The 22,638-nt window shown below is 35.2% G+C and overlaps 2 protein-coding genes across 2 annotated transcripts in view; one reads left to right on the top strand and one right to left on the bottom strand.

The window, feature by feature from the left end:
• Positions 1 to 257: 257 nt before the first annotated feature.
• The window catches only part of LOC136797998 (piezo-type mechanosensitive ion channel component 2-like), a 66,869-nt gene continuing 44,488 nt past the window's right edge, over positions 258 to 22,638 (top strand). The window contains exons 1-15 of the mRNA XM_067054587.1: positions 258 to 605; positions 5,774 to 5,866; positions 6,037 to 6,147; positions 6,511 to 6,553; positions 9,648 to 10,100; positions 10,553 to 10,715; positions 11,085 to 11,150; positions 11,473 to 11,646; positions 12,018 to 12,281; positions 12,523 to 12,676; positions 13,771 to 13,794; positions 14,091 to 14,296; positions 16,747 to 16,895; positions 18,227 to 18,432; positions 18,953 to 19,167. Of these exons, the coding sequence (XP_066910688.1) occupies positions 551 to 605; positions 5,774 to 5,866; positions 6,037 to 6,147; positions 6,511 to 6,553; positions 9,648 to 10,100; positions 10,553 to 10,715; positions 11,085 to 11,150; positions 11,473 to 11,646; positions 12,018 to 12,281; positions 12,523 to 12,676; positions 13,771 to 13,794; positions 14,091 to 14,296; positions 16,747 to 16,895; positions 18,227 to 18,432; positions 18,953 to 19,167 (2,376 nt within the window). The 5' untranslated portion in view covers positions 258 to 550. The remainder of the gene's footprint in view (positions 606 to 5,773; positions 5,867 to 6,036; positions 6,148 to 6,510; positions 6,554 to 9,647; positions 10,101 to 10,552; positions 10,716 to 11,084; positions 11,151 to 11,472; positions 11,647 to 12,017; positions 12,282 to 12,522; positions 12,677 to 13,770; positions 13,795 to 14,090; positions 14,297 to 16,746; positions 16,896 to 18,226; positions 18,433 to 18,952; positions 19,168 to 22,638) is intronic.
• On the bottom strand, positions 19,499 to 22,618 carry LOC136797999 (putative agmatine deiminase). The gene is made up of 5 exons (XM_067054588.1): positions 22,211 to 22,618; positions 21,236 to 21,647; positions 20,963 to 21,059; positions 20,182 to 20,804; positions 19,499 to 19,556 (listed from the first exon to the last, which is right to left on the bottom strand). The coding sequence occupies exons 1-4, from the start codon at positions 22,505 to 22,507 to the stop codon at positions 20,552 to 20,554; spliced, it is 1,059 nt and encodes a 352-aa protein (XP_066910689.1). The 5' UTR covers positions 22,508 to 22,618; the 3' UTR covers positions 19,499 to 19,556; positions 20,182 to 20,551.

Below are 22,638 nucleotides of genomic sequence, written 5' to 3'. Positions count from 1 at the left end.
TTTGATCACGCATCGAGAAAAATTAGATTAGAGCAAATATTTAGCATCAAATAATTTTTCAACAATCCGAGGAATCAAGAGCATTCATCAAATGCATGTAAAACCAACGAATTAAACTATTGGCGGGCGGCTGTTAGAAAGAGCGAAAAAATCTCAACAGACCGCTGACCGAAGAATGCCGCTGACCAAAAATCGAATCTTTGTCTGGCATTTTTTACACATCTCGGCTACCATTTTTAGAATAACATCATCATTGTGGTGGAGCAATCAAAACATAAATGTGTAACAAATCGAAAGTGTTTGACAAAATCTGGACATGCTTGTTTTGGCAATGAATGACAAAGCACAGAAGCAAGTGTACTTTGAATCCATTTTTTATATGTTAGGACTTGATAAAGTACAAATCATTGATTAGTGGCTGTGAAAAGCAGCAAAAGTTTGTCAATGTCACATCAAATTGGCTCAAAACTGTCAATATTTTTTCCAAATTTTGAGACTCCTACAGACAGTCTATAACTTTTGTCGCATCACAACTTCAAATCAAGACAAAATGCTGGCATCAAAGCTGATTTTTCGTGTTGTGCTTCCTCTATCATTATTAGCAGGTAACCATATTTTTATAATTTACTTACAAATGAGATCTAACCAAAGATGCACCCAAATATTTTGTTATGATTATCAAAATAGATACCGTGAAGTCGGGTAACTTGCATCAGTGGATGCTAACATGCATAGCCCTCAAATGAATGACCTGTCTGGTCCTTAAAATACAAAGTTAAATAAAAAAAAAAGGTGGAGTAGTAGACCCGCGAGCGAAGCTGTGTAGTTTATTTGTTTTAAAATTTTGCTGCTTTGATTGGTCCAGTCATTTGAGGGCTATGCATGTTAGCCTTGATGCAAGTTACCCGACTTCACGGTAATTATTAGAGCTAGCTGAAAAATATGGATCTGACTCTTGTTATACTGTCGACAAGAGAGCCCAGATTACATCTACGCACCCCTTCTCATCATAAAGTTTTGAAGGGCTTCAATTATAAAATATAAACTTTTTGTTGAAAAATGTTAATGTTTTCATCTCTTGAATATCTACCGTAAGTTGGTCTAACAGTCAGGAGTTCTATCCTAATTAAGCATATTTTTTTCAATCGCACAGACTTTCTTAATTAGGATTATCCCTTTGTTTTTCAATCCTAATTAAGAATATGATTTTTAAAATTTAGATTCTTCACCAACAAACAAAATCCGCAAATTCTAACTATGAGCAATAGATAGCGCAGGTCAAAGATGATATATTGAGCCAAAAATCAAAACAAAATTTGGGCGGAGAGCTTCAAAATGACGCCATAAGTAAAAATCTGCCTAATTAGGCACGTTAGTTCTAATTAGGAATATTAAAGCCCGTGCTACATTATAAATGTTTATCTGCTACGGTGTAGATAGGGCAATACAACCGCGTTTTATACACGTTTTTGTTGCGGGTAATAGAACATTTTTCTAAATGTCATAACTCAAGACACCATCCATATTACTGTATCAAACTTTCAAAATCTGCTCTACACACTAAATTCTTTCATTGGAGGCTGATAAGAATCTGTGGAAATTTGTATTTTTGGAAAAAAACTGGAAATTCGATATATATTCTTAATTAGCAGGGTGGCCAGCAATACTGGAAATACTTGAAAATACTTGAATATACTGGAAAAAAAATTGATACTTGATTATACTTGAAATTTTGATAAAAGTGTTATTTTTCAAGTACAGTATATACTGGAAATGAAAATCTCTAGTACTGGAATATTCTTGATTTTATCATGGAGGTCAAATCCTGGATTGGTGTCCAGCGCGGGATAACTCACCACTCTTTTTCTTTATATTGTTTGTGAAATTTTAGTCGAGTATGTACTTGAATATACTTATTTTTCTTAGTCCAAGATACTTGAAAATTTGGAAAATATAGTTGAAAAATGGAAAAAATGTGTAAAAATGTACTTGATTATACTGGTAATCGTCAGCCGTGCAAAATTACTCGAATCTGATTGGTTTAGAGTAGTGCGATTAATCGTTAATTGCACTATTACCACTTTTTGCACTCTTCGGCGGGGGGGACACTTTTGTCCCCTTATTCTTTTCTCTCCCAAGTCCTGTGTCTGAGACTTTTTTTTACTATATAATAAAAAACAAAGACATTTTTTTTCTTCAATATAAAAAAGAACAAAGAAATTAGTAATCGTATGTTTTGTCGTGCAATTAACGATTAATCACTCGTAACAAAGGAGAAAATATCGTAATTTGCACTCGTCCTTCGGACTCGTGCAGATTACTAATTTTCTCCTTTGTTACTCGTGATTAATCGTTAATTGCACTCCAAACCATACGATTACTAGTACAAATTGGATTCCCAAAATCGCTGGCCACCCTGTAGGATTGAAAAACAAAGGGATAATCCTAATTAAGAAAGTCCGTGCAATTGAAAAAAATATGCTTAATTAGGATAGAACTCCTGACTGTCTAATATCGACATCCCTCGTCTAATTCCAACACCCTTCTTTAGAGAAAGGAATAATATGAAAGCTTGAATCACTGATTGAAAAAGGATTATTCCTCTCTGACAACTAAGCAAAGAAAAACAGTTTCAACTTTTCTATAAGTTTCAGCTGATAAAAAGGTAGTCCAGGAGCTGGAGCTCAACTACTTTTTGCCTTTACTAATTCTGATGGGGGGGGGAAGTAGCTGCTGGTAATTATTCGAGCTAGCTGAAAAATATGTAAAAGTCAGATTTTCCATATTTTCCATGAAAAATCATTTTTAGAATTTGGATAAACTAGTACCGTAATTTGGTCTAATGTTGGCACTACTCATCTAAGTTGTGTTTCTTTAGAGTTGGGAATGATAGAACAGGCAGAACCACTGATAGAAACTATATGTCTTCACTTAGCAATCAGAGAGGAAAAAATATTTTGTCTATCAGTGATTCTGACCTTCCTATTAATCCCATCTCTAAGTAATGTATTAAGTAAAGTCTAAAGTCTAAGTAAAGTAATGAATATCTTATTTATTCAAAAATACCTCCATGGCAATCTTCCATCTGATGTCCTATCAACACTTAATTTTGATGAAATTGATCACAAAACTGGCACCAGGGGCAAATCTATTAAAAAAAAACTACTAAAACTTTCAACGATCAAAACCACAAATTTTGGACTTAACTCTTTCTCTCGTCTTTCGTCAAAACAATGGAATGAGTTACTAATAAATCATCCAGACACTGATTTTCTGTGGAACGTGTGTATGTGAACTTAGTGTGTTTTCCCAGGGAGGGAGGGTGTGGGTGGTGTAACAGGAAGAACTTTAAAAAAAAACTACTCAAAGACATAGTCATAAAATAAAAGTAAAAAAATTTCTTATATTCATTATTATTGTTACTTTTAATATTATGATAATCGTTTATTCATTTTTTTCTTTAGTTCTGTAACAGTTTTTCAGTTTCTTCTAGGTGACATACAATGGGGATTGTATTAGAGTAATCTATTTTTTTTGTAGGGGGATATTCTGCTGCGTTGCAGCAAAAATATATCAATTCAATTCAAAGAAGGGTGGAATTTGAAAATGGGGTGTCGACATTAGACCAATTTATGGTAACCTACTTAACCATGTATTTCATGTCTGAAGTCCCGGGGGGGGGGGTACTTAGGCAAATGGAGGGTACAGTATGTGCCGCTAAAATAAAGTTAAATGATGAAGAAAAAAAGAAAGCCACCTTATCTTCAATCTACAGCAAACGAAAAATTATAAAGCTCGACAAGAACATTAAAACTTACGAAAATCGAATTGAAGAACTGGAGAAGACAAAGAAATACACTTTTGAAATCATGTTAAAGCAATGGGTAGAATCGGGATTCCAATCTCGCCATCCTGAACTAAGCAGGATACTAAACTTGGCAGCACTCATTCCACCCTCTACAGCTGAGGTCGAACGATCCTTCAGCTTAATGAAACCCATATGTACCAAGCTGAGAAATAGGCTCACACCAGAAAACTTGGGAGCTTGCATGCGAATATGCAAGTTCAGAAAATTGAATGAAGAGGATTTCTCTTCTATTCTTAAAAAGTGGTTGGAGGCAGACGGTACAAAGTCAGGAAAGAGAAAAATTGCTCATCGTTTGCAAAATAACTGACCATAGACCATTATTAATCAATCCCGCGGCATCTTTATATTTTGTTTATACTATTTTACTATTTGAAAACATTTTATATTCTTTTGAAGATTTTTTCCTAAAAAGCAGATTCTGTTTTAATTGTTCCTTCTTTACGTTTTTATCTTAAAATTAGAATTAGAAATTCATTGTCCCTCAATACATAAAACTCTATGTCTGTTCTGATCGTGACAGTAGTAAGTCGAAAAGATCGTAACTTAATTAGTAAAATCTAAAGACTTAAAATAGCAAGATTTATTTGTTATGTTTAAGAGAATCCTCATTACTACTTGTAAATTCTTTTATAGACGTTTTAAAAAAAAAACAGATTTTTTCTTCTTTCGCTTTTGCCACAACTCTTTCCATTTACCCAATCGGCCCTTTTTATGCCGGCCCTTAATGTGTTATTTTTGGACTCGTTTAAAGGGCCAGCGTTAAAAAGACCATCTTAAAATGAGCGAAAACCTTTCTACTTTTAATTAAGCGGCGTTAATGTTTTCACTTTTTGTTCTTGTTTAAAGCAATCCAGGGCCAAATTTGAAGTAAAAAATTTTCTTAGGGGGCTCCGTCCCCTAGAACCCACGCTGGGGGGCTTAGAGTGCCCCCCAGACCCCCAGCTCTAAATTGAGCTCGCTTCGCTCGCGTTTTGTGACGCTTCTGAAACTCAATCTAATTATATAAAAACGGTAGTAGCTCAAAGTGCTTGGAAAATCCCTGCCTTAAGGGTACCTTTTTTGGACTTCCAAAGTCCCACTAAGGGTCAGAAAAATGGGAAAATTTCAACTCTTTACCCCCTGAAAGATCGAAATTTGATCAAAATTGGTTAAATTTGTCCCGCTAAGGGTCGTAAAATTCCCAAAATTTTCCTTTGTTTTCTCCGTTTTAGTCTCGGTAAAGGTCCAAAGTTCGAAAGTCGGGCAGCACGGCACCCCCGTCAGCTCGCAACCCTAGTACCCCCCCCTCTCCGGGTCTGAAGTCTACAGACATTTCCTATTCTGAAAATGCTGGGGTATCAATGTGACACTTAGCCATGTTTTAGAATTTAAGATTTTGCCAGAATTTTGTAACATGCTGTAAAAGTTCTAGGAAAGCCTTAAAACCAGATATGCTTCAAAAACCACCTTGTGTCTGCTTGTGTACCTAATTCGGCTCATTTAAAAAATTTTGCCATTAGGTCCAGTCTGTGGGAGGAATTCTTTCTCAGTTCTAGGAATGAAAAAAATGTCTCCTTTATACATTACATTAAGAATTCAATTTGTTGGTGCAATGCTAATATTTCATAACATGGGATTCCAGAACAACAAATTTTCAAAGTCAATTTGGTTGAATGATAACAAATGAAGACTAGTAATGTGGCATCTTTGGGTGCTCCGCTACAGATATCTAGCAACGTATACCGTAACACAAGATCTAGTCTATCACGGTTATCCAATTAATTGTGATTAAGATGGTGGATATAAGTTAGTTATGTACTGTTTGACAGTTATGTCATGCTGAAAATATGTTTGAATGATAAATTTGATGGATATTTTTTAGTTTTTCAATATTTTCAATCAGGCATTTTTTTTTCTTCAATTCAGCTGCATTAATCCGTTACAATGGAATGTCACTGGCATACCTGTTTTGTCTGCTCCTCATTCCACTCGTTCCCAGCCCTTCAAGACTTGGCCCAAGTAAGTCACTTTTAATTACAATTTCAGGAGGTTTTGGTCAAAATTGGAAGTGAAATTTTTTTATCTTTCCTCATCAGCCTTCAGATAAGGGACTTTTTCAATTTGCCAAGTGATACTTAAGTAACTTAGTGTTTTCATTTTAATTTCATCAATTTGCTTTTTTATTTTAGAAACATCCATTAGACTACAATCTTTAATATTAGCAGTGTCGTTGACTTTCATCCTGAGCCATATCATCTTTCAAGTATTGATGGTCAAGTATTTCGACTATTTCAAGAAATGTAAGCCGTTTGATTTATCTTTACGTTATGAAGGAACTATTTCAGAGGAACTCATTTTTGTGCCACAAGATTATTGAATCTGCATTTTTTGCGAGACTGACTTTCTGTGTTGTATTTAACGTTTCTTGTAAACATAACAAGCAACTTTTTGTCAGGTTTAAAAAACCTTCACGTGTTTGATAATTGTTGTATTTAACATTTTTATGGTATCCTTGATGAAAAACATCCTTAATAAGCTTCTAAGTAATTATTTAGCTTATTAACTTAAATCTGTACCCATTTCTTCAGTTTTTTTTATACTGAGAAAATTTTATTGCTCGTCTGATAAGTCCAATTTGAAGAAATATATTTTTATCTCCTTAGGCTCGCATCGCTTAATATTCACAGAGCAGATTGGCTTGTACATGTAAGTTGTTTACTTTTGATATCAACACGATTTTTATAAGAACATTCAAAAATTTTGAAGTCTTCTAATGTTCTTAACTTTTTGAGTTTTTTTAAGCCTAAATATGTTCTCATGTTCTTAAATGTTCTTATTTTCTCTTGTCAATTGGATGTTTTAGACTCTGTAAAGACTTAAAGTGTTCTTAACTTATTGGACCTATGTACCCCGGTGGAGGTCCTATAAATTAACCTCTGTTCGTCCGTTTGTTCGTTTGTTAACTTTTCTCGAGATTGGCTCATTAGTTTTTCCTGATTTTTGGCACAAAGATGCAAAATGGCAATGCCCAAAATGTGACAGAGCCCGATTTTCGAAAAAAATTAATTTCCGGCCGAAAATGCCGGAAATATGCTGGAAAAACCGTATTTTTGGCATTTTCTCAAGATTTCATCATTAGTTTTTTCTGATTTTTTTCACAAAGATGCGTATTAGCAATGCCCAAAACTTGGCCGAGTTTGAGAAAAAATCTTTTCCGGTCGAAAATGCCGGAAATATGCCGGAAATCGCCGTTTTTGCAGATTTTCATCGGACTTTTTCCTTATAATAGGTTGTTTTTTCACACAAAAATATTATTAATAGCAATGTCCACAATAAGGCATGGTTTAATTGTCAATAAAACTGATTTTTGAAGCCGGAACTTTCTAAAAATCGCCGGAACAGCCGATTTTCGCCGGAAAAACGGTATTTCTTGAATTTCTCGAGCTGTACTTTATATCTTTTATGAAATTTTGCACACTGATGTAAAATGACAATACCTAAAAAGTGACGGAGCCCGATTTTCGAAAAACATTTTTTTCCAGCCGGAAATATGCCGGAAAAACCGGTTTTTGTACATTTTCTCGAATTTTCATCAATAGTTTTTTCTGATTTTTTGCTCAAAGATGCGTATTAATATTGTCCAAAACATGGCCGAGTTTGATTTTTGAGAAAATTTTTTTCCGGCCGAAAATGCCATAAATATGCCGGAAATCGCCGTTTCTCTGGATTTTCATTGGACTTTTTCCGTACAATTGGTTGTTTTTTCATTCAAAAACATTATTAATAGCAATGCCCACCATCAAGCATGTTTCAATTTTCAATAAAATTGATTTTTGAAGCCGGAACTATTTAAAAATCGCCGGAACAACCTATTTTTGCCGGAAAGACGGTATTTCTTGAATTTCTCGAGCTGTACTTTATATTTTTTTATGAAATTTTGCACACTGATGCAATATGACAATACCTAAAATGTGACGGAGCTCGATTTTTGAAAAACATTTTTTTCCGGCCGAAAATGCTGGAAATATGCTGGAAAAACCGGTTTTTGTACATTTTCTCGAATTTTCATCATTAGTTTTTTCTGATTTTTTGCAGAAAGATGCGTATTCGCAATGCTCAAAACATGGCTGAGTTCGATTTTTTAGAAATTTTCTTTTCCGGTTGAAAATGCCGGAAATCGCCGTTTTTGCAGATTTTCATTAGATTTTTTCCTTGTATTTCTATTTTTTTCACACAAAAACATAATTGATAACAATGCTCACCATCAAGCATGATTCAATTGTCAATAAAACTGATTTTTGCGACCAGAACTTTCTATTTATTTTTCCTTTAAAACCCTTTCCTCTCCCCCCATCAACAATCAATGATGAATTTATTGCGTTATGCATTTTCGCTAAACGCTATATTTTCTGACTGATTTTTTTCTCTTCGCATTGCTATCCAACTTTCATCATCAGGTAGGTCCATTCAGCATCTACAATCGGTGCCATAACATATTGGCAATTTTGGCTAATTTACCATTTTTTGAAAATTGAAGTTCGAGCGAGAATGTCAATTTCAGGCCTACAACTTGATTTCAACGATTATTTCGATCTGGGAGGGATTTATTGGTTTCTAGGCTATATTTCAAGTCCTACTGGACCATTCTTGAACTTTTGGATCCTCAGATCCTAAGGTCCTAGTCTTAAGTCTAGCGTTAAAACTCAGAGTTAAAACTCTACCCTTCCAACCTAATTTAGAGCACTTGCAAATCGATTGTGGTTTCAAAACACCCCGGTGTATTTCCTTTTTATGCCAAGTATTTCGTCACCGATTGTAGCTTGTTCATAATATATTGGCCATCGAAGAAACCTTATGTTCTTATATAGCCCATTCTTATAAAAGAACGTTCTGACATTGTTCTATAACCATGGGTGTCCTTCTCACTGTACATTTTGATAACAACACAAAAATCTTTTCGTTACCTGGAAAATGCTGGGTCTGATTGCTCAAGAAGGGAAGCCTGGATAATCACAATTTGCAAATCAAACTAATCTTTATAGAGTTTGAACGTGGAATTATGTTCAAAGATTTTCAATGTTTTAAAACGTTGATAATTCTATGATTGTCCCAAAATGTTGATACCGTTTTTAACATACCTTGCATGACAGTGCATGAAACAACATTATTTCCAGAACAAAGAAAGTTTACGAACAAAGTTGTATTGATAAAACGTTCAGGAAACACTCCAAATAGGATCATAGTGCGGAAAGGGGTCTGATCTCCCCTTCTTAAACGATCTTCCCTTCTTGGCACCCCCCCCAACCTTTAAAAATGCCTATCCCCAAGGATTTTGGACAAAAATAGTTAACAAGTATATGTGAAATATCTTAGAGAGAGAAAGCGATATAAGAAACTTCCTTCTTCTTTTTGACTCAGACTACTCTAACAGAAAATTTCCTTTCACGAAGACCAAATTTCATAACAGTGCTTGAAAATAATCTACAACATAATGTAAGCCCCCCTCTTCTTAAACTATCCCCCTTCCTTGCTATCCCCCCCTTTTCATGGAAATTTCTGACCCTTTTCTTCATTTTTTTCGGAAGGTGTTATCCCCTCCTTAAGAAAAGGGGGTCTGAACTATGTATACTGATCGTCCATGCGAAGTTTGAGGACATTATAGCATAAGTAGAAAAGGCTTAAGTTCTGGAGCAATCAAAAAACATATCCATAAAATATTATGATAGATTCTCTTAAAAAGACTTGAAGAAAAACATATTTTTGAAGACTTGTGATTGATTTTCAAGTTTTCTCTTTGAAGGTTCAATGAGTGTGCTGCTGACTCTAAGGAATGTCAATATGCTGACGTCATCCGTATCTTATCACCCGATGTTGTCGTCTTCCTCACATCTCTGTTCGCTGTCCTGTCATGTCGATCCTTATCCTCACATTCCAGCAGACCTGGTCAAATGTCTTTGCAATTTGAACAACCGAACAGCTACCTTGGTGAAATCATCCCTGTCTTTGCTGGATTAATGTTGCTGCTTGGTGGAATCATACAACCCAACGTTTTGACTTCTGTCTATTTCATAGCTTTCTTGGTGCTTGGTATTTGTTGGGCGTTTCATCTGCTGGACCATTTGAAACAGAACACGTCTTTCCTGGTCTTCAAACTTTTTCTGACAGTTTACGCTGGTCTGCATCTTATATTGCTTTACCTTTATCAATTTCCTTTCATGCAGACAGCTCTACTCCCAGATACATTTTTACCAAGGTATTCATTCATTATGCTATTTTTCTTGAAAGTTTCCCTGTAGAGCGATGAGTAGCAAGTTCAGGAAGACCAAAATTTGGTCTTTTATATTAACCTGTGTCCGTCCGTCCGTCCGTCCGTTCGTCTGATGCAAGCTTTTCTCAGGATTGGCTCGTTTGATTTTTTTCACAATGATGCAAAATAGTAATGCCCAAAATGTGACAGAGTGCAATTTTTATGAAAAGATTTTTTCCGGCCGAAAATGCCGGAAATATGCCGTTTCTTATTTTACTTCCTTTTCAATTTCCATTCCATATTTATCATTAGGTAGGTCCAATATACATTGTGCTTGTTGCTGTTAAAATTTGTCATATTTTCAGTTTTATGTTCAGGTGATGATGTCATGGCACGTTATTATTTAATAATTTTTGGCTTTTATCTACCAATTCTCACATCAATATTTCTTGTTGTAGATTACTTGGCTTGCCAGCAATCATCTTGAATCACGATTGCACTCGAAGCCATCAAATTATTCTCAACTTTACCTATCCTTGGCCGTTTTACGTGTATCCATTTTCAGTGTTTTTATTGTATTGGATGCTGGCCGCTGATTTGAGAATCAGAATGAAGAAAAAGGTTTGTTTTTTTAAAGTTTTTTCTTTCTATGGGTTACCAATTCTTTCCCTTAAAAAACTGGACATGCAGTTACTTTTTCTTAACGAATTTTCGTCATCATCATCATCATCTTTCGACTTACTTCGGAAAATTTGCGTAGCCTTCCTTCCACAATATCGGATCTTGCATGATTGTCTTTATTTCCTCAATCTCGAGACCTGTTTCCCTTTTCCGAGTATCAATTTTCGAATTTTCGTAGTAATTTTAGTTGTATGTTCAAAGTTTCAAGAATGATTTATGATCATTTTTGGTTATAAATATTCATGTTTTACAGGTATAACCCTCTTGACCAAAACAATTCAAGACATATTTTCTTAATATTTTCTATAGTATGCTCAAAGTTTGACAAAGAAACCCAAAAGTGATTGCTGGCAATTCTTGCGTAAAGATGATTCAGTAAGTACCAATCATTTTGCACCAATGATAAATGTTTACCGTCTAATGTCGACATCCCTCCTGTAATCCTGACACCCTTCTTAGAGATTAAAAGGAAGGTCAGAATCACTGATTGAACAAAAAGACGTTTTCCTCTCTGACCGCTTAATAATAGCGATCAGTGATGCATTGCCCTCTTTTGACTTCTTTCAATCTTTTTCAATCAAAGGTTTTATAAATTGTCAACTTTCTGCCAACTTTTTGCCTACTTTCATAATTAGGGTTAGGTAAGGCAGAAAGTTGACCGTCCAAACTAGACCTAAGAATAATATAACCTTTCTAGCCATTGCTGGAGACATCACACACCAGTCATTACGGTGCAATAGAGGAGCCACAACAGCCGACCATTATTGTGCCAGAGACCACACAGGAGCCTTCGGATGTGCAAGGCTTGTTCAGCAGTATCATGATGTTTTTGATGAGACAAAGCTACATTGCGGCTCTGATCATCATGATGGTACGTTCCCTATAAAACCTGTTTATTTCCAGCAGCGTTCTAAAATGCCAAACGCTGCTGGAATGATTTCGAATAATGAATATAATTTTAGATTTTAGCAGGGATGACGGTACCAGCGAAATTGTTTGGATATTTGGCCAATGTTTATCTTTAGTTAATGCAATATTTTAACGATTGTCATTTGCACAATTTTCAATCCCAAAGAAGTTAAAAGTAGCTCTTACTTTTGATAAAAAGGCTACATATGTCTCACTAAAATGTTTAACTTTTTTATTTTTGCTTTCCTGTAATAATAATGAAAGTGAAATTGAACTGAAGCTATTGCGTTCCTGCTGATTTTAATACAACCTTTAAATATTTCATCATTTTAGACCTGGAGTATCACATATCACTCCTGGTTGACCTTCGTTCTTTTACTATGGGCCTGTATGACGTGGATCACACCCTACGCAAGAAAATTCTGTATGGTGTCATCCCCATACCTCGTCATTTATGCCGAGCTGTTGCTGATTCTGCAATATATCTATGGAATGAACCTCAAGGATGACGAGCTTCCCGTAAAAGAAGGGAAATTTGATTTCTCAGAACTTGGTTTGATGAGGTCCAATTATCAAGTTATACATCTGGGTGCTCAGGTGAGCGTTCTTTATGATGACTTGTTATTTTATTCTAAGGCCATTTTCTTTCTCAAGCATCTGAATATCTTGAACAGGATAGGGCAGTCTCTGAAATACTTTTTCAAGTAGTTACAACAAGCTGACTTTTTTGATGTGGGTAATGGGTAAATTTGAAAAATATTGGATATGTAGCTACTAAATCGATCTTGCTGAAGACTCAATTTAACACAATTTTTCAAATTTCTTTCTACGTTCACAGACGTTGTTTACGTGGGTTTTCTTGGTGACTTTACGTCAATACTTACGGGAGAAAAAAATGCAACGGCCAACGGACGGTCAAACAAACGACGCAGAAAGAAGTGCCATTGTTTTGACGTCTATCACAAGGCCTATTGTTCGCGCTTTCAGAAGAGGTATGAGACAATTTTAATCATTTTTTCATTTATAATTTTCCTTTTCACGCTAGACAGGCTAACTGCTTACAGATGTCCAGTGAAAGTGTGTTAAGTCGACTAGTCCGCCATTTTGTTTTCTGTTTTAACGTCAGATCTTCGAATGTTTATATTCAAAACGTTCGAATCGCGCTGTTGACTACCAGAATAGAAAACAAAACAACGGACTAGCCAGCTTTAAAACCGGTCCTATTTTTAATTGTATGGAAAATAGTAGGGGGAATTTTGTTCGATTTTTTGGAATCGCTTGACTGTTTTGTTAGAAGCACTTGTTATACAATTTTGGAAAGCTAAGGGGTAGGGGAATCGAAATTACTATGTTTCCAATTTTTTTTCGGACACTTTGGTGTGATTTTCGGACAAATATGACGGTCTCAGGCAAAAATCATGGGGTTAAAAATTAATGAAAATTTTAGCTCGAGAAAACGGAGACCTGTTGTATATTTTTGGAAAGCTCTCAAAAAATTAAGATTAGAGATATATTGCAAGTATAGGTGATTTCTGTACCTAACTCGAGATATTAACCCTTGAAAACCGTGTTTTTCAGCCAGAAACAGCTATTTTGTCCAGTTTTTGCGCTTTTTGAAGCTCAATATCTTGAGTTAGGTACTGAAATCACCTATACTTGCAATATATCTCTAATCCTAATTTTTTGAGAGCTTTCCAAAAATATACAACAGGTCTCCGTTTTCTCGAGCTAAAATTTTCATTAATTTTTAACCCTATGATTTTTGCCTGAGACCGTCATATTTGTCCGAAAATCACACCAAAGTGTCCGAAAAAAAATTGGAAACATAGTAATTTCGATTCCCCTACCCCGTAGCTTTCCAAAAATGTATAACAAGTGCTTCTAACAAAACAGTCGAGCGATTTTACAAAATGCCCTCTACTAAAACCTAATCCAGTCAAATAACAAAAGCCAAGTTTTATACCTCCTCCTATATTATTCTTTGCACGTGATCAAAATCTCAAATTTGTATCTTCGATAAATTCAATTGTTCAATGCTATCATGATTATTTAATATCATGAGGACTTTCATTTTCTCTCTTTGTAGTTCGCTCGAAGAGTTCATCCCAAGGTACGTATTATTTGAAGTAAAGTTTTGTTTAGTTTAAAAATCTTCCTCACGAGAAGAAACCAAACTATTTCCAACCACGCTTACGTTCCTAATCTTTTAAATTTTCCCGCCCCCTTGATAAAAAAAAAAGTGTGAAAGAGGCTATTTTAGATAAGCTGATTTTCGCCCTCCAATAACTTTGTAATTTTGATTATGTTTTTGCTTCATCTTTTTTCCGAAGAAAAGTAAAAAAAAGCAAAAAAGAATCTACCTGAAAATTACTGTTTATGAAGCATGCCACTTTTTTCACTCTCTAGCGAACAATTCGGACGAGATTGACAGCATTGGCGTCCGCCCGTCACGCGACGCGAAGATTTTAATGTCTGTGTTAAAGAAATCACTAGCGAAGTATTGGATTCTTGTTTGTTGTGCTGCTTTCTTATTGGTTGCTTTGCAAGATAATGTTTCGTTGCATCAAATCTTCTACATGGTCATCTTCCTTTTCGGTTTCATTATTTACCAGGTATTCATTATTTTTTTATAAGAATAAACTATATAAGAACAAAAGGCTTCGATAGCCAAAATCCTAAGAACAAATTAAGAATATTTTGATAAGGCTTTGCGGACTCTAAAACGCCCGATTTCTTGGAAAAATGGACAAAAATGCTCACAAAGGTGAAAACAAGAATATATTAAGAACATTGTTAGGCTCAAAAACTTAAGAACATCCGACAGCTTCAAAAAGTTTTCGATGTTCTTATAAAAGACGTCTACTTACACCATGAAAGAGCTGAATAGCGAGTCTTCAATTTGCACCGGTTAAAACTGGTTAAACGAAAGATGTTTACAATTTGTATTTCACTTTCGACGGCGGGTTTTAAAAAGTTTCATCGTTTGGGAGTGATGGATATTTCACTCTCCATCTGGCGTGCACGCGGGCAGCGCAAATTACGAAGGTAATAACTTGTTTCAAATAATACGAAATGGGGGACTTAAATCTTTTCTGCCACGTGTACAATCAGGTTCAAATATAAATCGAGGGAGTGTTGGGTATTTCAAACGTCTTTCACAATTTAAGGGTCGAGAATACTTGATTTAATTGTATATTTTGATTTGGAATTTTTAGTGGCTTTTTAGGATATATTCCCTGCCTTATACACCTTTCCCGAATTGTTTGGTATTTTTCGAAGGTCTTCAGATTATATTGAAAACTATTATTTGTATTCCTTCTATAAAGACAAGTGCAGGCTGAAAATTTGAGCTCAAAAGCTTTTTTCTATCAATTTTTATGACTGTTTTTGTTTACGGTGAAACCCCTTATAAAAATTAAGACATACAGCCCGGCCTCGTTTCCATGTAATTCTATCGTTTATAAAGAAATTTCGAATCAAAATAACTCAAGAACTGGAAGTGCTTTTTTCATATTTCTTTTTTTATTTGTTTAGTTTTGCGACATACAATTTTATGAAACTAAATAGAAACATCCAAACATTAAAACAAAAAAGTCAAAAAGCCTAAATAACAATTCGGGAAAGGTGTATTGGAACATTTTTGAGCTTTTAGATCCTGAGATATCAAGGACCTAAGTTTTAATGTAATTTCAGAGTTAAAATCAACACTGCAAACGTAACTTAGAGCGCTTAAAATCATTTGTGGTCTTTTGTAAGAAATCCCCTTTTTGGACCTACCCCGGTGGGGTGGAGGTCCTATAAATTAACCAATGTTCGTTCGTTAGTTAGTGCGTGTGTTCGTTACCAGCCTTTCTCGAGATTGGCTCATTAGTTTTTTCTGATTTTTGGCACAAAGGTGCATGACCATAAACCCTCGAATGTGACGGAGCCCAATTTTCGAGAAAAAAAATTTTGGGGCAAATTTGGGCCAAAAAACGGCTTAAAAACGGGTTTTTTGGACTTTTGGAATTTTTTCTGATTTTTAGCATGAAAGTAGGGTACAATCATAGTTAGAAGATGGCTCAAGCAGATTTTTGCGAAAAAACTTTTTGGCTCAAAAATCGCATTTTTATCTATAAGAACCACTTTTAATAAGAATACATCAATGTTCTTAGCCATATTATTATTATTATTTTTATTAGTTTTTTTTTAAGATGAAAATGTCATGGTGGAGGGTAATGATTTGAGTTTTCTAGAAACACTTATTATTTTTTTGGCTGAAAAACGAATCTTTATCTATAAGAATCACTAATTATAAGCATAGATCAATGTTCTTAGCCAAATTATTATTTTATTATTATTTTTTCTAAACAAAGAAAATGTCACCTTAGAGCGCGATGATTTGAGTTTTCTGTAAACACTTATTATTTTTTTGGCTGAAAAACGAATCTTTATCTATAAGAATCACTAATTATAAGCATAGATCAAGGTTCTTAGTCAAATTATTATTTTATTATCATTTTTTCTAAACAAAGAAAATGTCACCTTAGAGCGCAATAGTTTGAGTTTTCTGTAAACACTTATTATTTTTTTGGCTGAAAAACGAATCTTTATCTATAAGAATCACTATTTATGAGCATAGATCAATGTTATTAGCCAAATTATTTTATTATTGTTATTTTTTCTAAAAGAAGAAAATGTCACGGTAGAGCGGAACGGTTTGAGTTTTCTGGAAACCTTATTTTTTAAGCTGTTCATTTTTCTGATAGTGGTTTTTATAAAGAAAAGCGTTTAATAGCTTTTTTATTTCTTTTTCAAAAATCTTTTTCAATAGTGTTGATAGTTTCTCTCAATAGATATGCTTTCATTTTCTTTATTTTTTTGTATTTTGACCAGTTATGTCTTATGTGTTTCATTGTTTCAATGTTCACTGATTAGTTTGATAACCAGGTAGGTCCATAAAAGTATCGCTTGTTTGAAAATATTACGACTTTAATTGTACAACAGGCCATACCTAAAAGGATGATTTTTGACCTTCAATGAAGTGAAATTTTCAATCCCTTTGTTCTTCTTGCTATTTTAGTTTTCAGTGCGAACTTGGAAAACAGTTTTGCGTCCATTATGGTGGTTCATGGTGATCTATTCGATCGTTGTTCTGTTGGCAATCTACACTTACCAGTTTGACAACATGCCACAATACTGGCATAATGGAACTCGCCTCTCCTACCAATGGTTAGTATCATATTTTCAATTCTTGATGATTTGATTGAAATAAATCTTTTTACATGAAAAACAGAAAAAATGAAGCGACTGCTTGAATAGTAATTTTCGTCATCTTTCGTGACTTCATCAGCATATAGCTCAACAAAAAATGATATCCTTTTTATAATGGCAGCTAGAAGCCTTTTTACATGAATTGACCTTTTGAGTCAGTTCGCCTTACTTTTAGTTTTTTCATCTCTAAGAGAAAATCAGTGACGCGTAAAAAAGCATTCCATTCGCTTTAAGTGTTTACCAATTTTTGTTTTTCTTTCCATTTTCCAATGCATGCTTCAATCCTCACATATCATACCATACCGTTGAAAAGATAATTAGGAGCACTATAATTTTTGAGAACAATGATTAAAAAGTTTTCGAACATGAAAAATTTAGTGCCATAATCCTCAATATTGGTATAGAGCTACTTTGAAGCCTCCTGATTTCGTATTACAATTATTTTAAAGATGATGAATTATTATTATTATTACTAGGTCACAGTGTGGATGTAAACCACACTGAAACGACCGCCTTCCATCACGCATCAAGCTCGCGAAAGAGCGCGCGCACATTATTAACGCCTACATGTCATTTCCAGTACATTTTAGATTATTCATTGAAATCAGATTACAATATAGTCATTTTTCATGTCTCGATTATTCAATTCCGAATAAAAGACATCCAGGAAAAAAAAGAGAAACACCTGGGTGATCTAGTTAAAAAAACGAAGGTAAATGGTAGACAAAGTAATAATGAGCCAAGGCAAAACGAGATTAGCGTACGACTATGAAAGAAACCGCCTCCGGCGGTCGATTATGCATAGAAAGTTAAAGTATAGGCTATAAAAGGTGGCCCGTTAGAATGAAAACAGCAATATACGGAGTGGTTTCGACTTCAACGAGATACCTTTTAGAAGCTACAACTTTCGTTCCAAGAACTGTACGTGAAAAATACATAGTTGAAATCATCTGTAACAATAATAAAGTTTCGAACACCAAAGGCACCAAACAAAATAAAGATTAGCGCACACTAAAAGCCTTTAGTTCATGGAATTAGTGGAATATATTCGTTGCTTTGAGAGGTAGCTGGCGTAAACATCACCCTATGGTCCCGAGCAAAGCCTCAATATATTTCTGTCTGACTTTATCGAGCAATATTTGCAAGGAAACTATTTGTTGTAAATAGCAATAGGTTTGCATCAGGAGGCGTCTTTTGACAATAGTTTCAAACCATCGGATTATTCCTTTGAGGGTTTGTTATTTATTAAGTAAATCATATTAAGTCAAAATTCTCTCTCCTTTATTAAGGTTGGAAGACATCGGTCTTCGGAAGCAAGACAAAGCAGGTTTGCTTCTTGAACTTCTCATTCCAACCATCTTCTCCATCATCCTCGTCATCCAACTTCATTTCTTCCACAAACCTCTCATGAACAAGATTAAGAAATTGATGATTTATCGCAAAGAAGAGCGCAAGAAACGCACTGGCGCTGCCGCCTCAACCACTGTCACCGATGGTATGTTTTTCCTTAATGTACGAGTCTAATCGAATCCGACCAAATTCGTAACCGAATCGATTCTTATCGAAGACTAACGATTTTTTTGGAACATTTTTGTTGGGCTAATTGGCCCTACATCCTATAGATATAATTTTTCCAGGCTAAGTTTTTGATTGTTGCTGAATAGAATGCCCCTCTCTCAATATGCTCATTACCGAGGCTGTTGGTACATTAAATGCAGTTGTTATTTAATTATCGTTTTCGGAAGGTTTGTACCGGAGAGTGTACAAGAGATTGAACCAAATGAAGTGCTTGTAATCTTGCGAAAAAGACCACTAGTCAATCCTCTGTAATGTTTTCCACAATTTACCAAAGACGAAATGAGGAATTTTTGACCTCTTTCAATTCTAGTAAAATCGATCGCGTTCTGAAAATTGTTGCGAGAGTTGATAGCTCAAGTTTTATTATCTGTGGAAAATACTTATCTTTGAATTCAAAAACGTGATATAAGAACAGGTATGCTCTTTTTATCTCATAGGAGCCACTTTATCAACGGATATGACGTCATCCACACTGGCCACCACTACCGGATACGGAAGTATTTCGGACGAAGATGAAGATAATCTACACCCCTCTTTTGGCGGGAAATTGAAACGACGCTATAGTAAACTCACCTTCGTATTGTGGAGGTTCGCGGAAATTCATTGGCCCAAATTCGTTTGTTTGGTTGTCATGGTAGTAGCTCTGCAACAGGTAGGCTGGTGACTTTCTGTATGAAACATTTTTAATTTCGCGCATGCTCTATGAACACATCAAAAGAAATCACTTAAACCAGAGAAAGCTCGAGGTCTTGAAAACACAACGAGCTAATAACTTTAACCAGGAGAAACAAGAGTCTTGAAAATATTTCAAAGATTCTGCTTTAATTCATCCAAATTGATCAGCCATATTGATTTGTTTAATGGAGAAAAGTACAGTTGACTTCCACTAATCCGAACTCGAACGGAGAAAATTATTTGTTCGAATTACAGAGATTCGAATTATAGAAAGTCTTTCAAGAGGATTTTAATTGACGCAAGCTGGATACATAGAATAGAAGGTCTGATCACGTTATTTTTATATACGCAATTATTTGGTGATTTCTACCGGGTGCAGCAGAAAAAACTTTGGACGTTTGGCGAGCCACTGAGGCCGAACAAAGTCTTGTTTAGACTCAAAACCACTTTTATTAGAAAGAGGACATGCTAACTTAAATTTTGCGGTATAACTTTTTAAGTTTGGTCAAGTAGTTGTCAAGTTATAAGCTTTTGAAGTTAAAATTCACTTTTCAAAAAGTGTGAAAAACACGTAATAAAAGGGTATTAAATTAAGCATTTTAAAGCGTTTTCGATAAGAATTTTTTTCAAATATTTCTAAAAACTGACTATTTACTAAAAACTGACTATGTTGTAAACGAAAACTGCTTTTAAAAGTATTTTAACAATTGATTATGTCGTAAAAGTCGTTAAATAAGTCAAATACTGAGCTATTTTTTCATTATTCGCATAAATTTAATACACCTTTTTTTATGTGTTTTTTACACTTTTCGAAAAGTGAATTTTGACTTCAAAAGCTTATAACTTGACAACTACTTGACCAAACTTAAAAAGTTATACCGCAAAATTTAAGTTAGCATGTCCTCTTTCTAATAAAAGTGGTTTTGAGTCTAAACAAGACTTTGTTCGGCCTCAGTGGCTCGCCAAACGTCCAAAGTTTTTTCTGCTGCACCCGGTATTTACAGTGCAATAAAATAATAGTTTTCCTCCGGATAATAAATATTAAAATGTCTTTGAACAAACACTTTGTGTTTTGCTGCATTGAGTGTTCTAAATCTGCGTGTCAAATCAAATCTGTGAAAGAAATGTGCAACACTTGTATATTACAGTGTAAAGCTCCTCCGTTTCAGATGGAAGAGGCGAAATTCTGCAAAATCTGAAGAATATTGTCCGATTTGTTGTTTAAAGTCTGTAATCTCCATCTGAGACAAAAAACTTTGCGTTGCGTTGACTACAGATATTATGCTTTCGTACAACGTTCTTTAAATAGCAGCTTTCGTACGTTCCTCAGTCGGATAGTATGTTCAAGAGGGAAGTTTACTTTAAAATCCTATCAATAACGCTGAAAACACCACTACAAACGAACAGAGAGAAACCCTAACCATTGAAGCGTGACTTTCTTTTGCAGCGTGTGTGATGATTTGTTTAGCCCATGTTCCACTGGTTTGCCAACTCAAACATCTCAGGCTACCTCCCATCTCGCAGACAACGCGTGCGTCTATAGGAACGACTGTCTTGTTGCAGGGGTTGTTACGAAATTCGAACAGAGCTTGTGCGTCTTTTTCGTGGTTGAACCTGTGTAGAAAACGTATAAATGAAAGTTAAACAATGCCCTTGTCATTGTAAGGGTTCAGTTCAAATTTCAAAGCCAGTTCCCAGATGCCTAGTTACGACTTTTTTACGACCAAAATGTTCGCCTACAAAACAAAAAACCCAATTAACGTCAGACTTACGTAGGCACGTAAATGAAGTCGTCCGTCACCACGCAGTTGACGTAAACGCCACACGAAGATGCGTAACCTCCTTTGTAAACTCGATCGTCGAAAAATCCTGAAATATATTGAATATATAGCGTATTGAATATACGCTGAAAAAGATAATAATAGAGAAATGAAAAAGCTCAGTGGTTCAACGGTATATTTTCTGTTGCTTATAAATCAATTTTATTCGTATAAAATCTTTCCTCGGACTTCTTTACTTTAGATGTTGTAAAGCCTAAAAATTACCGTCGACTTCAATAATTTGACAGCCAGGACATCCTTTCTTCAACTCGTTCTTGTACAATGTATTGTTAGGTTCCAACTGTTTCTGCATGTATATAGCATCCCTACAAACGTACGCTGCTTGTCCGTCCGCGTGCGCTAACGTGGGTTCATCCGGCGTCAAAATGGATACATTCTGAACACCAAGAAGTCGTTGTAATTCTGAAATCCCTTGCTCTTCGTTCAGTCCATTATCTGTGAGGAATTTCTTGGTCGTGATGACACCGTCCTCGTTGTTGTTCACCAGATTGCCACCGTCTAACAAAAGGTCCGTTTTGTTTGGTTTGATGTTTAGACTGTGGATGAATTTGTCGTAGATGTCTTGAGTGGTTTTAGCCTCTGATTTTCCTCCGCCACCGATGTAGGTGAACTGAACCTGAAAAGACAATCGAAAAATATTTCATTTTGTTGTCATGCAAGATTCTATAGATTCTAATGTTTAAATGATGACAGATCACAAGGCCCATCACCAACTGCGTATGTATAGACCAAAGGGTGTCGTTGTTTGAGGGTAAAGGAATACTAATGTGAACTTTCAATCTCTTGTAAGAGCTATTATTTTTTATGTAGTTCAGTACGAAGGTTTTTGGACCTACCTGGAGGTCCTATAAATTAACCTTTGTTCGTCCGTTCGTCAGTTACCAACTTTCCTCGGGATTGAATTATAGGGATTTTGTGATTTTTGGTACAAGGGTGCAAAATGGTGATTACCAAAATGTGACGGAGCCCGATTTTCGAAAAAAAATGCCCAAAAAAATGACAAGATATTTGTTTTGAGCAATCTAGGCTTTTGTTCATCCTCTAACGAAAAGAGTTTCTTATAGATGTATAGGGAATATATCTATAGAGGTCTGCGATTCAGACTATGTGCAATCTTTCCCTGGATTTAACACAAGTTTGTTAATCACAATAGTTTGTTAAAATCAGAAAATCACATACCTGACTTGATGGTATAGGAGGGCTGACATCTCTTAGCCAAGGATCATCAACATGTGCTTCAATCAACTTCGAATCGTCAATCTTTCCTTTATAATACGACATCGTCTCCTCATCAACTACGACAACGACGTCATCTTTTCCCGTCACGTTGTTTACGTAATCGACGTAAAACGGGATGACGTCAAGGAATTTTTCAGTGTAGTATTCATTAGCTTTAATGGGCGGTGCAAGAACCAGAAGCTGTTTGGCAGACGTTGTCCCGAACAAACACGCCACCAAGATAATCAATGAATACATCTAGAAATATCTGTTATGGAAATTTTATTACCTAAGAAAAGTTATATCTGGCTTCAAAACAGACCTTTACGCTTTTAACTCTGCAAGAAAATCCCTCTCAACATACTGTATATAGAAAATAATTCTTATTT

This window comes from Clytia hemisphaerica, unplaced genomic scaffold, assembly GCF_902728285.1.
Source record: "Clytia hemisphaerica strain Z4C2 unplaced genomic scaffold, Clytia hemisphaerica genome assembly, whole genome shotgun sequence".
Taxonomy (NCBI): domain Eukaryota; kingdom Metazoa; phylum Cnidaria; class Hydrozoa; order Leptothecata; family Clytiidae; genus Clytia; species Clytia hemisphaerica.
Note: the sequence above shows the minus strand (reverse complement) of the source record. Positions and strands in the feature narration are given on the sequence as shown.

Bases quoted from the DNA above. Each gene is read 5' to 3' on its own strand.
- LOC136797999 (XM_067054588.1), bottom strand. From the start codon at position 22,507: ATGTATTCATTGATTATCTTGGTGGCGTGTTTGTTCGGGACAACGTCT. The intron at 21,648-22,210 runs GTATGTGATTTT...TTGTCTTTTCAG, and splicing joins CTCCTATACCATCAAGTCAG to GTTCAGTTCACCTACATCGG. The intron at 20,805-20,962 runs GTAAGTCTGACG...TTTTCTACACAG, and splicing joins GACTTCATTTACGTGCCTAC to GTTCAACCACGAAAAAGACG.